The sequence below is a fragment of the Colletotrichum spaethianum genome (assembly GCF_022836535.1).
Source record: "Colletotrichum spaethianum MAFF 239500 DNA, contig46, whole genome shotgun sequence".
Taxonomy (NCBI): Eukaryota; Fungi; Ascomycota; class Sordariomycetes; order Glomerellales; family Glomerellaceae; genus Colletotrichum; species Colletotrichum spaethianum.
The window spans coordinates 246,521-262,093 of record NW_026054816.1 but is presented as its reverse complement, the minus strand read 5'-3'; the positions used below and the strand labels follow the sequence as shown (position 1 = coordinate 262,093).

Here is a 15,573-nt window from a genome sequence, read left to right as displayed (position 1 = left end):
TCTGTATTTGGAGTTTCGGATAGTACGAGCCACACTCCACGAGCTTCTGGAAGAGAGAGATGTTCAAACAAAAAGAGAGGCTTGGTCAGCTCCAGCACTTTGGCGTGAGGCGCGAGTTGCCTGTGATCGCTCGTAAGAATAAATTGCTGCAGAGAAGATAACAGGCGACAGCGATGTTTGCTTTGAAAGCCTCAGAGGTTTCTTCAATCGTTATGACATGTGGCTGTACCGCGGCAATCAGGATGCGGTATTTTGTGAAACTTGCCATTGTGCACCCGACGATGGAGTCCCTTGATTATCGGATAGCGTCAATGTCCTCTTGGTATCGAGTCACCTTGATTTGCCCGACAACCTCATCGGTTCGTTTGAAGGTGGTGCAACGAGCTGGCCTGTTTGAAAAATCCTAACGACGCTCGAGTGCTGGTAATAATGCCGCGATGAGCAGGGGCGATATCCCAAAGGCAATTAATGTCGAGGAGTTATTTAGCCAGAACCTTGCCCTCCGAACAAAGCTTTGTAATCATTGGCAAACTCACGGATGATAAGTCGCACGTTGGATGACTGCACCCTTAGTAAGATCCCGAGCCGACATGGGCGTGTGAGTCTTGCCCGCTCCGGAAGGACCCTGTATAATGACCAACCCTTTTGAGATCATCCTATGATGTATTGGCACCTTCAATCTGCCCAGTCTTGTTTTCGACTGCACATGGTCCGAAATGGGGACGTGCCTGAATATCGGGTTGTGAACACCGTCATGTAAGGCCAACATATTCAAGGATGAGGTGAAGCAGGGCGTGAATGCTGGCCGATCAACACCGTTCAAGCCTCTGGCTAGATACTTAGCGAACGACAATCTAGATTTGGGTCAATATTGGCTTTGCGACACGCTGGGGAGAGTTTCTACTATCCCTTGCCATCTGCTTTAGACCCTCCAAGGCATACCCAACGGCCATGTAGTAGCAGTTTGAGCGCGCTTTGATCATTACGTACTCTAGGTCAGACTTCATGAAGCCAGAGGTGACATCGTCATCAGGGGCTTCCAGATTCAAGAAATGCAACATCATAGGGCTGCCAATGAGTTCGTTATAACAGCCAGTTGCCACAGCCATGTCATATCCCATCTGCATTCTATTCGAAAAGGGGTACAAAGCCACGATCGTACCCATGGCCAGATACCGAGAAGCAGGAAAGGTGGTAAGATGTCGGGCACGCACAGCGGAGAGGGTAACGTGGACTATGACGCTGAGACAGATAATATTGGCGCCATGGGCAAAGACCTGGGAGCCCGGTGTCAGCACCTGCCTGTAATTTTTGAAATTGTGGAAGGACTCTCAGATTGGTGTATGGGCATGCCCCGGTGTTCTCTGCCATCTATGGAATGGATATGTACGCTTACACTGCCTTGCGTATAGACTCGAGGCTGTCGTAGCGCAGGAGTCCAGAATAAACCTCAATATAGGCTTCTTTATTCGGGTAGATGGTGTTGATATGGTTCTCCCCAGTCATCTCGGCCGTCTCCTTCATGACCTTTTCGGTCGGAGACAGCTCGGGTGTACCGCCATAACACATTGTCAGAAGAGACTCAAAGAGAATAGAGCTGTTGGGAATGAGAGTGGATAGAAACTAGCCGAGGTGGGGTGGAACAGAACACGCCTGGCAGAGTAGGTTGAAATGTGGTGAGGTTTTCGTGTACGCAGACAAGCATTAATGGCAACTTTGACCAGTGTTCCCGTCAACAATCTAAGAACTGAGTTTACCGGAATGTTAGAATGTCGGCATACAAACATGAAAACGGCAACAAAACTCTAAGAAGACTTGCTTGAGAACAGGCGAAGAGTATTTGGCTCCAACAGCAAACAGCAAGGATAAACAGTGTAATGAAAGGAACCCAATAAGCACCTGGGGGGAAACTCAACGCAAACATATATTTATGGAAGTGTAACACCTCTTAAGGAGGATGCGCCAGGTAGTAAAAAGCTGTAAGAGGCAAAAGAGGAGAAATCGAGAAGGGGGGAACTTGCGAACAATCGTGATTATTGTGGGTAGTGAACTACAGTAATATAGTATTCGTTTGTCAGTCCAGTTTGGCTTGGCATAAGCTCCATACGTCACAGCTGTCGATCAAAGCGGTTGTCGACCGCCAGCAGGACAGCAGCGCCAATAGCAATGCAACCGGCTAGGGCCCTGTGTTAGGTGTGACAGCTCCTACGTGGTTCAGCGGAAGGCATTTTGCTTTTCCATCAAAGATATGAAGCTTCGCGGTGCTAGAAGAACTTGGTGAAGAAGAGAGGAAAATTAATGCGTCCACATCAAACCCTTTCTGCTGAATCTGACCGCTGCGAACTGATATTGGTAGCGGTACCTGTGCATAGTATGGTTGTGTTAGCAACAGCAAGGTGAGTCTCGATTACTCAAATAGAATGCCGCAGAGTGCTTCTTGGTATTTGGTTGATACCTTGATTGTCGGCCTACCCATAGCAAAGCCGCTCGAACGGAGGCACCGAGCAGGCTTTCTCAACCAGACCGCATGTTAACTTTTGCGCAGAAACTCAATTCGGGACCATAGGACGAAGGACTTCACGAATTGTGAAAAGAGCGGTCGTTGCCTTATGACAGATGGTCAGATAGGACCCGTAAAGCGAAGTTTGGCGGAGCACGACATGAGCGGTGTCGTCCGGTTTCTGGCGGGACCGGCGTCCCTCCTCCGTACGACACGAAGTTTAACCGGACCCGACCCTCAATCCGGAATCGTCGGTGAATGTTGCGGCTCCGGAGACATGTTCCTGGAGGATAAGCGCGATTCCAGGGGGGTGCTAGCGTGCTTGGGTCCTGTAGCCCTGCAAGGCCCCCGCTGTGTCACTCCGAATGGAAAGCTAAACTGCCCTGCGCGGCGCACAGAACAAAGCGAGGTGGGCACATAGCCAGGTGAGGTCGGTGCTGCGGGCTCAGGTGCTCCAACCTAGTCACGTCGCGACCCTCAGCTTTCGCGACGATTCCATGCGAAGTTGCGGACACCATCAGCCTTCACCACCCATCACCTTCAACAGCCCATTGCTGCCACCATACTTACGAAAAGCTTTAACTCTTGGAAGCAATTGGAATTGTGCGACTACCGCATATAGCAAACACATCACTTAGTCGCAATCATAGCAAATTCCTTCCCTCTCAGCCTGCGCGCAAAGCCGCCAACGTCGCGACCTCGCCAGAACCCTCAGCGCGATCCCGCTTTCCCCTGGTTCAACCTCACAGGCAGCTGCCCGATTGGTGGTTCCTAAAACTTCGCCATGGACGACGATGATAGAGGTACAACTGCATTCTCTGCGCTCTCCCGTACCGTAGCTGACCTGCTACGACAACCCAGATTCCAACGCGAGCTCCGAAAATGACCAGAACGACCAGAACGACCAAAATGACCAGGATGAGGTCATGGAAGACGTAGACGATGCCGATGGCGACATGGAAAACGACGAAGAAGACAACGATGATGACCAGGATGACAACGACCGTGAAGAAACAGGGGATGATGCGCAAGAGAAGGGCGATGAGGCAGCGGCACGAGACGCAAGGGAACCCTCGAGGGAAGGATCGGCCAGCGCGAGGGCATCTCCAGAGGGCAAAGGTAAATCGCCAATACCCTTCTCGAGCCTTTTCCCGACCGTACGGCCAGAAGCTGTCAGAGCCCGTCTATACGACATCGTGCCCACAATGGCCGCCCCGCAGGCAACGAGTATCAACGCTATTGCCATTACCCCCGACCTTCGATACTGGATGACGGGAGGCTCGGACGGCTATATCAGGAAATACGACGGCCCGGGAACAATCAACGGCAAACAGCTCCTGACAGTTGCGCAAAGGCACCCCTTTGTCGATAGTGTCGTCAAGGCGGGCATTCTGATGTCTTACTGGGAGAACGAAGAGCCGGGCCCGCCCAACCCCAGAGGAAATGAAGAGCACGTGCTATCGCCCGTATACTCTTTGGCCGTTCACTCACAAGCCTTGTGGCTTCTGTCTGGCCTGGAGTCTGGCGGCATCAACCTTCAAAGCGTAAGACACGACGAAGGAAAACGCATTACATGCCTGCAGCAACACACCAATGCCGTTAGTGTCTTGACATTAGCACAGGACGAGAAGAGTGTGTTGAGCGGCAGTTGGGACAAGAACATCTACGACTGGGACCTGAACACGGGAGGTGTGAAGCGGTCATTTGACGGTAGCGGAGGCCAGACTTCTGCCATTGAGCTCCGCCCGGTCAATGGAGCACCCATCCCTGCCGATGCGATGGAGGAGGACATCAAGTTCGACGTAACGTTTACTTCAAACAACGGCAAGCCTTTGCAGAACGGCACTGCAGATGCTCCGAACGGGGGCGACGCATCGGCCCCCGCCGCGTCTGGTGAGGTCGCCGAAGGACAGGCATCACCTGCACATGAGTCGCTCTTTGGCGGCAGTGATACTGGGTCTCTTTTCGGCGATAATGTTGCGGGCAACTACGGTGGTGATGATGATGATGAGTTCTCAAGGGCTATGGGTGATATGGGAATGCCCCCTCTTCACGATGGTTCTGGGCAGGACGGGGGCATGGACCATTCTGCCGACATTGACATGACCAATGCATTTAACGCCGACTCAGCCTCGGCGCCAGCCGTTCAGCCTCCGGGAAGCAGCAGTCCAGAAGTTTCAAAGCAACAGCCACCGGCATCGGCTCCGGACGCTGCGGCTCCGGACGGCTCCTCAACGCAGGAGGGTGCAAAGGATGCTGAGGCGCCGCCTCCTGTCTCTGATTTTCCGGATATTCCCCCAGTGCCCGATGTGCAGCCAGACGACCCAGCACCCGGATCGCCATCTATGGTGTTCGTGTCAGAGCCCGCCGTCCCAGCCATGGACCCTACACAGTCAGCAGACACAATCTTCTTCTCCGCAGCCATTGATGGCAATATTAGACTGTGGGACCGGCGTGTGCAAGACCCTGTTGCTAGGATAAGCAACCAGCGGGGTGTGCCACCTTGGTGCATGGGCGCTTGCTGGAGTCCAGATGGTAACTGGATCTACGCTGGTAGACGAAACGGAACAGTAGAAGAGTACAGCATCCACAAAGCTAGAAGCGGCTGGGCCCCGGAGCGAACTCTCAAATTCCCAGCCGGCAGTGGAGCTGTGAGCGCAGTGCGAGCGATGCCGAATGGCCGACACCTTGTCTGGTATGTTTTGGACGCATGAACCGAACCCCATATGCTGGATCTAACACAAACAGTGCCTCGCATGACATTCTCCGGCTGTACGACCTTAAAGACACACGGGCCTTTAAGCACTCGACTGTTCCCTTCCTGATTATTCCTGGCCCCCCACGCGCCGGTGTCATTTCGTCGCTCTACATTGACCGGACATGTCGCTTCATGCTCTCGGCTGCCGGGACACGTGGCTGGGAAGGCACGAGCACTGAAGTCCTTATAGGGTATGAAATCGGCGTCACAGAATAAAAGTGATGGTCCCCATACTTCTCTTGTGGTTCGGTGGCGGAAAAGGAGACGGAGTTGCAAAACGGGTTGAAATGACTTCTACTATTCTAGGATACGATACAGAGTCTGGAAAGGGCTTTCTCGGCGGTGCAAACAGGAGTCGGGCAAGATGCATCCGTATTTGAGTGGTCGCGGTTGCAAAAGCCTTGGCAGTCCCAGAACCAATATTAATAATACCCTTTTAGTTACAGCAGGGTTCCGCACGCTTTGTGAGGCGACTGCTCCTTCATCGTTAGGTCCTAATGTTCAGCGGAAGTCATGCCTTCGACGACGTAACCCTTGAATTTACGCGCCGGGACTCGCTTTTCGAACAAGATGTCGAGCTCTTCGTAAGTGCGCCCCATGGTCTCGGGGACGCGGAACCAGGCCCAGATGAAGCACAGGGCCGCCAGGCCTCCGAAGAAGAACCCCAGCTTCCCCTGCATGTTTGCCTCGTCTGGGTTGATCATGTATGGTATAGCAACAGTCATGATGATTCCGAGGACACCCTGGGCAGCGGTGGCAAGAGCAATCGTCTTCGATCGGACTCTTGTGGCCGAGGCTTCGGAGATGAGGACAAAACAGATGGGACCAACAGATAGATCGTAGGCAAAGTTCCAGATGAGCATCAGGGACGATTCTGCCCAAGCAACGCCCTTCGGCCGCCCTGGGACACAATCAAGAATGCCGATGAGAAGCTGCAAGACCACCAAGGAGGCCAATCCGATGATGTAGATGGGTCGTCTGCCGTAGTGGATCAAGAAGTACCAAGATGTGACAGTGCCGAGGAATCCGACGGCTATAAGAATCAGTCATTGCAGAGCGTCACAAGGGCCAGTATTCGTAACTTACCAAGGAATCCAATAGCCATGTCAAATGCCTTGTCAGTAGGCAGGCCGGCTTGCTGAAAGAAGTACGTGCCGTAGTTAATGAGATATATGCCGCTAAGAACCTGGGTGCAGTAGACTCCGACTGAAATCTCGGTTCGTCTCAAGTTGACGCCCTTCAGGCAGTCCCGGTACGTACTGCCTGCTTCAAGCTCTTGCTCGAGCCTGTCGGTTTCAACAATGAATGCCAAGGAAGCGGCGACGTTGACTTTCGTGGAAGCCAGCTGACGGAGGCTCTTCTCTGCGTCGTCCATCCTGCCCTTACGAACCAGCCACCAGGGGCTCTCTGGTATGAAGAGCAGGCCGGGGAGGATGACAAGGATCCAGAACCACTGCAGCGCGAAGGGGAGAGAGTACGCCCAGTGAGTATCGAGCTTTGACGTCCCGGCCGTCACTCCGTTAGCCAGAAGCTGGCCCATGACGAAGCAGAGGTTGACGTAGGACGTGAGATGGCCACGAAGAGCTGTGGGGCAAACTTCAGAGGCATAGGCCGGAGCGATGACGACATACATACCCAGGACGAGGCCCCGAGAAGCTCGCCCACCAGTAAGACGGATAAGGAACGCGCGAAAAACTGTATGAACACGATGCCGGCGGTCAACACCACGCATGCGGCGAATGTCAACTTCCGACCGAACCAGTCCATGGGGTACGCCGCGAACAGAGCGCCGACGACTTGGCCGACGGGGTTACCCATGGACAGTCCGGTTTGCCATGCAGCGCCTGAGTATGTCAACAAAGTGAGCCAACTAGTCAACGGTGAATCGCTGCATACTGATAATGTACTATAGCCGGTTAGTCGAAAGGTAAGAAGAATCGCCCGAGACAGAGGACTCACGGAGCCCTCATATTCGTAGCCAAAGTCTCGCTGAAACTGAGGTGTGGCGTAGAGGTTGCCCAGCAGTTGGGGGTCAAACGCCAGCATGATGACCCCGAGAGACACAAAGGCAGACCATCCAATAGCAGCGGGGTACAGCTTGACAGCTTGGGAGAAGGTTAAGTTGTGTTCGAGGCGGATGGCCTCAGCCAAGGCCGCATCTTCGACATCAGGCTTTGCGTCTGGAGCGACGGCAATGGTCTCGACATCTTTGGATGCCATTGCGGAACTGGTACTGTATGATGGACCGTCAATTCTGTGAAGAAGAGGTTGAATCTCACCGTCGGCCTCGATCCCTGCGGACGAATGCGGGGGAGACATGTTCATATTATCCTCTGTTTACATATCCGTGGCAATCTGGTGTGAACAAGCCATGTCGTATCCAGCGGTCACGGTATCAGGACCCCTCATCGCCGGCAAATGCCGGTTCGAACCCCGAATGGCTGGCCGCTATCGTTGTGAAGGGATCCGAATACAGGGTAAAGTGTGGTTGGTAGGTCTGCGGAGATAAAAGGAGCCCCTGGTCAACAGGGGGAGGGGGATTTGGTGGTGTGGTTGTGTTGGTGAGGATGGATGGACGCGAGGCAGAAAGCATGAACCCAGAAGTCAAACCAGAGGTGAAAGCATTGGCGCACATGCCGTGTTCCGGTTATCAGCGAGGATGCATTAGCACGCTAAACCGCTGTGGGATGCTGGAGATAGTGGTGTAAACGTTAAAAACAAGTACGAGACCACGCGAGGTGGGGGAGTCCATGGGGAAGGTGTGTACCTTGGCTCGTCTCTCAGAGCTTGATTTGACCGCGCATCATAAGTCACTCTAATCGCTCACGCCTTACAACTGCTCACCCCGATATTGGTCTTAACTCTCGTGACCTGATTACTTCATGGTTTTCTTCTTGTTAGTCCAAGACTCGTCTGACTGTCTACGAACGTTAATGTTCTTGTCCTCTGGTCTACTGGATGCGCCCGATTTGACCTCCTTCACTTGACCAGCCTCTTCAGCATCATCTATTGATTTCCCAGGCTGGTGATTAAACAACGTACAATCTAGTAGTCCATTCAACTCTTTCATTTACTTCTACTTCTACTTGATTTTCTTTGATCTCCTCAACTTACCATAGCGGTTCGTTTACTGTTTTCTTCGGAGCGCTAGATACATTGCACGGCTGTGAACATACTGATCTCTGGATTAGCGGCTTTATCTGAGTCGTTTCTTCGCGAACAACTTGAGTTGCCTTCGGGGCGGCTCGAGGCTCTCGGAATGCATACCTAGCCAATTTGTTATCGTTCAGTTGCGAACCAAGTGAACAGACGACAGGCTGCTGAATAGGATCATTGAGTGAAGCAACTGGTTTGTCATGGCACAGGTGGCCGTCGGGAGCTTAACGCAGATATCTAATAACTCCTCCCATCAAATCCACAAACTTGCAATGATGATACCGTTATCGTCCAGGTGTTGGTCCATGTGGTTGGTTTTGACAGAGCTGGAAGAGGCCTTCTTCATCCGTCCTGCCGTCGGATCAATGACATTCATGGTAGCCTTGTTTACAATATCGCTGTCATGACGGAGATACCGCTCAAAACTTTAGCCCTAAGAATATCCGTTGACTTCTCTCCCGAAGACTTGGGTCATTCTAGTATAGCCTGACAGGCTCTATGGTGGGCGAGATTGTGTGTCTGGCAAATGATAGTCAGTCTTTTCCGCATTACTAGTTTCAAGAAGAACAGTGGAGCATGGTGTTGTCTTGCGGCATCAAAACAGAGACCAAGATGCTTGTGGAAATTTGTCTGTTGTTTGCCTAAGAAAGTCCAGTTCTGACACTCAATATGACCACAAAGCACAACCTACACTTCATCGATCTGGTGACAGCTAGCGGACAAAATCCGATCTTGAAAAGGCCTCCAAGCCGTCCGCTACGCTCGTCAGATACGCAGAGCCATCATTACTGAGACTCGGGCCGTGGCGGCTGCGGATCAACCAGGCAATCTGAGCCTCAGCAGAGTTGACCCTCTGTCTTTCTTTCGTCCATGGCAATTTGGGAGTTGCTGCGGCATCCCGAGTTGTGCTGCGGAGCTTGTGATGGCTACCCCGTTTCATCAGAACAGCCGAGAGGCCCCAAGTCTGACACACAGGAGCTGTCTGATGCCAAGTAACCAGAAACGCTGGGAAGCCCTGTCCGAAGTTGCCTGGCTCTCGATTGGGCTTTCTCTCTTCGGCTGCCGAGACGACAATCAACTGACACCGGCTTCATGGCGAAATTTTGCCTGTTCGGGAAGCCTTGGTTTTCTTATCCGTCGGGGCCTTGATGCGGAACAACTTGCCACGTACCTTATGTGGTAATGTCTACTGGCTGAACAAGATAGGAGCTATGTCGGCATACTCTCTCATTCTGCTGGGAAGATACGGTATCGGCTGGATAGTACTACCAAGAAACATGGGTTGTTGGTCGGTATTGAGGAATCAAGTTGGTGGTATGTTTCTATGTACAGTACTTGTTTCTTGGTTCGTCAATAACCTGTTCTTTTTCCAATGTGCAGGTCATACCCGAAACTAGATTTACACATCCCTCAACCATTGTCTTTGTATTTTTGCTAGCAATATGAAGAGTAACATTTAGCATCTTTAGAGAAGATATCGCATTTTATCAACCATCGTTGTCTCGGGCCAACGGAATATGAAGCTATAAGCGAGGTACCAGACTATAAGAAATCATCTAGACACCGCTGCTTTAATCCGCCCCAAACTTGAGAGCCCCAATGAAACTCGTACCGTCTCAAAGTTCTGCAAGACTCATCAGGGAGGTTCAGGGTCCTCGTCGCAAGGGCCTCGGTGCTTCTTCGTCATGATAAGGCACTAGCGAAATCCTGACAATTCGTCTTCACTCGGGCATGAGGGAGACATGAGTGAAGCTGAGGGGATTACAACATACAGTACTGTGTCTTCCATTAGATCGACTTCGCAGTCAGAGAACAGCAACTAGCAACTAGCAACATGGTATTTGTGGAAGGAATCAGCACATGTACACTTCGATCCTGAAGGTGGCTTTCGACAACGAGCGTCGTTACCTCTACCGCTGGCCCATGAAGAATCGTACGAATGTATACTAAAATGTTGGAAGAACCCATAGAGAGGTAACCCCCCCCTCACGTCCTTGCCTTACTCAGCCTCCAACGAGACTGGATACGTGCATCAAAACGGCATGCCGGTCAGTGATGCCTGCCAGTTCAAAAGCACACAGATGCAAGACTGGGTGGGAGTGGCCTTCCATAGCGGATGGCAAGGGTAACACTTGTGAGCTGTCTGACACTCAACTTCGTAGAAAGTCTTCAAGCGGGGGCGATAGCGGCGAGCGAGTTACGCTCCGAAAAAGATGTGAGTACATGGAGTCACTTCGCTCGTGGCGTTGCAAAGACCAGCGTCGCAGACGAGGCCAAGCACCACAATGTGTGCATGTCTTCTGTGTCCGTAGAGTTGGAGTACAATGTACAATAACGGCGATATGACGGCGAACGGGGGCAGCTGGCATCAAAAAACATGACAACGTATTCATTTCGATCTGCAACATAAGTTAAGAGTCATTCAAATGACATACGAAAAACCCATCTCGATGGTAGTTAGGGTCTGAAGGTGCGACGCGATCTACAACAGACTCCGAGTCCAAGTCACTCTGTGTCGTCACATTGCCAGAGTTTTCTTGGCGAGGTGCTCAAGAAATCAGTCCCCAGACGACAAAACCCGGACATATGTAGAGCTGCTTTGACGTTAAAGCTAACCAGAGCTTTCAACGACAGTATCTTGCAGTTTATGCTAGCAAGGTCTGGAAGTCCAAATTGAAAATCTACAAAGCAATAGATGAAAGGACCAAATTTTGACAATCATGCAAGCAGACTACGCTTTGTCAGAGTTCGCCGAAGGGCTCGAGCCAGCCCCTGCCCAACAGATCTACGGGTCAAGTAAGCCTTTGCCGACACGTACGTAGACCGTGTCCCCCGCTCCCACCCGGCATCGTGAGAGAGTGAGAAAGGCTAGGGAAACTAGTTCCCAGGCAGAAATCCTGGAAAACCTTGAGAGCTGAGTCCTTGCTGATCTGTTGTAGTTATTTTCTTTTGCCATCTTGCTATCCGCAACTGCAGTTCACACGATCAAGGAGATAACCGTGGCTAGTAACAGGATCAGCAACCCATGGACGATCACAGCCCCTGAGGCTCCATAGCAATGATTCGCGATCTTCGCCCTCTCCCCAATTCCTGACTGGCCCCCCATTGTCACAGAGTCTATGGCGTACTGCCCAAGACACCTGACTCCAAATGGCCCACAGGGTGGGCGGCAGCAGTGTTGGCCAAACTACGTCCCCGAGGACTCCATTGGGACGCTGCACATTTCAGCGAGCAAAAAGGAGAAGTCATCGCCGTATTCGAGTGTTTCTAGACGCCTCGCGCGAAAATGGGAAATTGACCCAGGCTTAACATCGCCTCACTTGGATAGATAGTCGAACTTTGATCGGATAATCGGTATAGTGCCGCACTTGCAGACTGTAAATAGAGTTGTCTAGATCGTGCAGAACGGGCGATAGCCTCGGAGCATAACCGGGAACCCGCGTATGCTGGCCCCTGGACGGTAACGGCCTTCTGGAGCTGAATGACAGATCCCAGCGTTTCAGCGTTCCGTTTCGGGAAGAAGCCGTCTATGTGGGAAATGAATTTCTCGTACTTGTGTGTCTGTCAAAGACCAAGGTTGCGTCAATGCGGAAGGAAAGACAGGCGGCCTCGCCCATGCCAAGTGCTCCAACGACGCGCGACGCCAGAGATCGTCGAAACTTAGAGACGTCGCGGAACCTGTGCGGAACAAACACAGCACGGCGCGTCGTAGGTAGGAGCGTTTGGTGCGTGCCTTGGAGGAGAATCTGCGGGGGATGGCCCTTGCCGCAGATCTCGGAGACCATGGCGATCAAGTGGGCTAGGCGCCTCAATGGAGTCGTCAAGATTGACCTCGCCACGTTGTCAAGTCGCGATGGTGTCGACCGGTTCCGACGCGTTGCAGAGTTTTCGTGCAGCCAACGGGCCCTAAGCGTACGCGTTCCTGAAATAGGGCATCTATTCGTCCCTTAGCTCAACGGGGTTCGGTTGGGAAGGCCATGATGGGATGGCAGAGGCTTTGGGCCGTGGGCCGGGAGCATTGACAGTCATCTGAGACCCGCGAACGCGAGGGCTTGGACTGAAGCAAAGCTCAGCCCCGAACGGAGAGAACGCACCATCAAAATAAGAAAGAAGAGCAACTTCATCACGGGCAGAGGAAGGGGGCGTGGTGGCAGCACATCACTCGAAGTGTCTCCCCGCAAGCCACTGGTCGTTGATGCGTTGGTGCGAGATTTGAGTCGTAACAATCGATTTTGAAGTCAGTCGACCACACTGCGTAGCGGACGGGCTGTATAGGCGTCCCTCAAGCAGAAGTCGGCACCCATGCTTGTTGATTGTAGTGGCGGGTATAGTTGTTGGCCCATCCGAAAATAGCGCAGACTCGACACATACTCGCAGGCTGCTTCACAACTTGAGGCGTCGACGATGCTTCTAAGCGCAATGGGAAGAACAAGGCCATGATTGGGCGAAGAGCGGGATGAGGTCAGTTCTTGACGGCGCGGGTTGGTTGTGTGACTCGCGAGGTTCTTGCGGCGTCGCGAGGCATCCGAATTGAGTGAAGCCGAGCCGGGTTCGGGCTTGGTGGTTGCATGCTGGTGCCAAACCCAGTTCGGAGTTGATGGCCACACCCTCGGGACTAGCTGCAGGACCAGTTTCCTCAAACGGGCAGACACGGGCCGCATGGTGAACAGCGACGAGCCGGGTCTGCTCACGTTTGGGCAGCCCGTCCCGTTGTTGAAACATCCGCACTGATTACGACTTTATCCTCAGTCGGGTTAAGGGGCTCAAGTTAGAGGAAGCCAAGCGTGCGGTTTAGAGAATAGAATCGGCTGCCGCAGCGGGAGCTGGTACTGCTTATGCTGCTTGAAAATCGAAGAACGCGTTAGACGCTGGCGGTTTTTGACAAGCCACTTTTCTTCTTCGGTGATGAGGTCGAGCCCGACAACCCGACAAAACAAGACTAAACGGACTGTTGTGACTGGGAAGGGAGGAGTGGCAGTACTGCGGTTCAGTCGGAGTACATGGGACGTGGGTGAGTGAGCGAGTAAATGGACGAGTGCCATATAGATGTATGTACGACAATGGATAGTGTCAGAGACAGACAAGAGATCGACGACGGCATGGGTGGTGCAACGTGGGGGAGGAGAGACTTCGGGGGGGGGGGGGGGGGGAGTCCCCTGAATCAGCATCTCATCTTCGGCGTACGCGTCGATGTTGCCGTCGCGTGGTGATTGAGGATGCATCCTCACGACCATGTGATGGCCCCCTGATGGGCCGCGACCGCTGCGAGGTTCGGGTTACTGGTGCCAAAGAAGCAAGCAGACGAGTCGGGTCGTGGACTTGTGGGTTCCATCAGATCCATCGATGAGCGCGGACACTCTAGGTCAAACGTTGCAGAAGCCGGCTCCAACGCAACAGTCAAGGTCTCGGCAAGGGATGATCGTCAAAAGATCATTTAATATGCTGACAGCGGTTGGAGCGATCTCAGGCCACAAACTTGTCACGGCACCAACAGCTGCAGCTAAACCGCTTGCGTGAGCCGCCAACCCACAAGCTCATCAAACTTGGGTTCTCTGGTTGGGTGTTCTCGGACCCTCAAAATCTGCTCGTTGCTTCCCCCTTTTCTGGCTCCGCCGAGTTCGCCTTGGTGGACCACCCTCGTCTTCTTTTTTGGCTCTCCTGGTACCGATCCCAGGCTCTGGGTCACTAGACTCAGTGTTGGGAGTGGAAAGCTTTTTTCTTCTTTTTTTGTTTGTGTGCCTTGTCGAAGATGTACTTTGTGGCGCATCGTACGGGGCCATGGCCATACCGTGTCCTGCGTTTGGTGTCAATCATCACGGCAGGATGGAGCGACTTTGACCCAGCTGTCGGAAGAGAGGCGGTTTGACCTATCTCTAGTACGTATTAGCCGGGGCTGTCCCTGAGCCTGATCGGTCGGTTTTCTCGAGAGCCATCGTAGGCGCGAGGGATTCTCGGCAGAGACAGAGGCAGTTTCGTCGAGAGGGTTATTACTGCTGACTGACGGGTACACATGTAGAGCCACGGGCAGGGGGTGTAATGCTCCTACGTCAGTACCTAATGTGTGTTTACTGATCATTCCAGGAACGAACGAATGGCGTATGGCGTAACTAGTGAAAGAGTGGGCGAAGACGGCGGCTGCACGGTATCATCATGGCGCGTTTTTGTTTATCAGTAACAGCAACAGCAGCCGCGGCAGCAAATACCCTGACGAACCACCAAGTCTATCAATCCAACTTGTGAATGGGGATTCAACCTTGTCTCGCCTCGAGGTCGGCAACTCGCCGAGAGGTTGCCCTTCCCTTGGGTCCTCGTGGTCGCCCTGCTGTCGAGATTGGCGTCTGGCCATGACCTGGTGCTTTTGGGGCCAGGGAAGGGCAGACTATTCAATATTTGCCCACTCGGCTGTGGAACTCAGGACCCCATCTGCTGTGTCCCCGTCTGCCCCATGCTCAATCGCGCGAAAAGTCGGGATGACAATATGGATCGTTAAGATGGCATGTTACCTATGGTTTGTCTCGAATAAGTTTAGATTGAAGATCGCTGGCCATTGGCTGCATTGCGCACCTCTGCGGCCATGGACAAGGAAGAGCGGGAAGGACAGACAGGACGAAAGGCCCGTCCGCCCAGCTAGGTAGTCTGAAGTGATGGTATGGCATGTTTGCATGGCCCACGGCGGCTTGTGTGCTCTAACGCTTCAGTGTTGAGTGGGGGGATAGTCAGCAAACGTCCCAAAGAAGTAATGGACATGTGAAACATGCCGGGATGCATATGGTGAGGGAACGAGGTGCTGCAGGAGTTAGGATAGCCCTCTGAAGAGGCGGAGCCCAAACTGGCATGAGCAGCCAAGGAAAGGGCACAAGGGGCTCGCCGCACTCCCGTGTGGATGGAACTATTATCAGGGAAGCAGCAACGGCGCATGCATCAACACGCGCCTGCATTGAGGGAGTCGCGCATTGTATGATGTATGGATGGATTGATTATAAGGCAACCGGTACAGCGCACAGGTCAACAGACAGTGAACGAGACGAGCGGGCGGGCACCACCAGTGGAGATCACCAAACCTGGATGTACAGTACGCGTGTCAACGGTGGCGGCGCTTCGGAGCCGACTTTTGGGTTCGTACATTACACACACGCGGGTTTCGGTACGTTTCTCCTCC

At 52.9% G+C, this 15,573-nt stretch overlaps 4 protein-coding genes across 4 annotated transcripts; 1 reads left to right on the top strand and 3 right to left on the bottom strand.

Annotated features, from left to right (window-relative positions):
- Positions 1-854: 854 nt before the first annotated feature.
- On the bottom strand, positions 855-1,569 carry ColSpa_11455 (uncharacterized protein; the record flags this gene model as incomplete). Its single annotated transcript, XM_049277667.1, has 2 exons — positions 855-1,302; positions 1,397-1,569. 2 exons carry the CDS (start codon positions 1,567-1,569, stop codon positions 855-857), a joined length of 621 nt encoding a protein of 206 aa, XP_049133624.1.
- A 1,715-nt stretch (positions 1,570-3,284) lies between these two features.
- On the top strand, positions 3,285-5,474 carry ColSpa_11454 (transcription factor tau subunit; the record flags this gene model as incomplete). Its single annotated transcript, XM_049277666.1, has 4 exons — positions 3,285-3,303; positions 3,362-4,302; positions 4,741-5,195; positions 5,249-5,474. 4 exons carry the CDS (start codon positions 3,285-3,287, stop codon positions 5,472-5,474), a joined length of 1,641 nt encoding a protein of 546 aa, XP_049133623.1.
- A 278-nt stretch (positions 5,475-5,752) lies between these two features.
- On the bottom strand, positions 5,753-7,076 carry ColSpa_11453 (maltose permease MAL31; the record flags this gene model as incomplete). Its single annotated transcript, XM_049277665.1, has 3 exons — positions 5,753-6,291; positions 6,345-6,842; positions 6,890-7,076. 3 exons carry the CDS (start codon positions 7,074-7,076, stop codon positions 5,753-5,755), a joined length of 1,224 nt encoding a protein of 407 aa, XP_049133622.1.
- A 52-nt stretch (positions 7,077-7,128) lies between these two features.
- On the bottom strand, positions 7,129-7,478 carry ColSpa_11452 (alpha-glucosides permease MPH2; the record flags this gene model as incomplete). Its single annotated transcript, XM_049277664.1, has 2 exons — positions 7,129-7,146; positions 7,218-7,478. 2 exons carry the CDS (start codon positions 7,476-7,478, stop codon positions 7,129-7,131), a joined length of 279 nt encoding a protein of 92 aa, XP_049133621.1.
- Between the last annotated feature and the right edge of the window lie 8,095 nt (positions 7,479-15,573).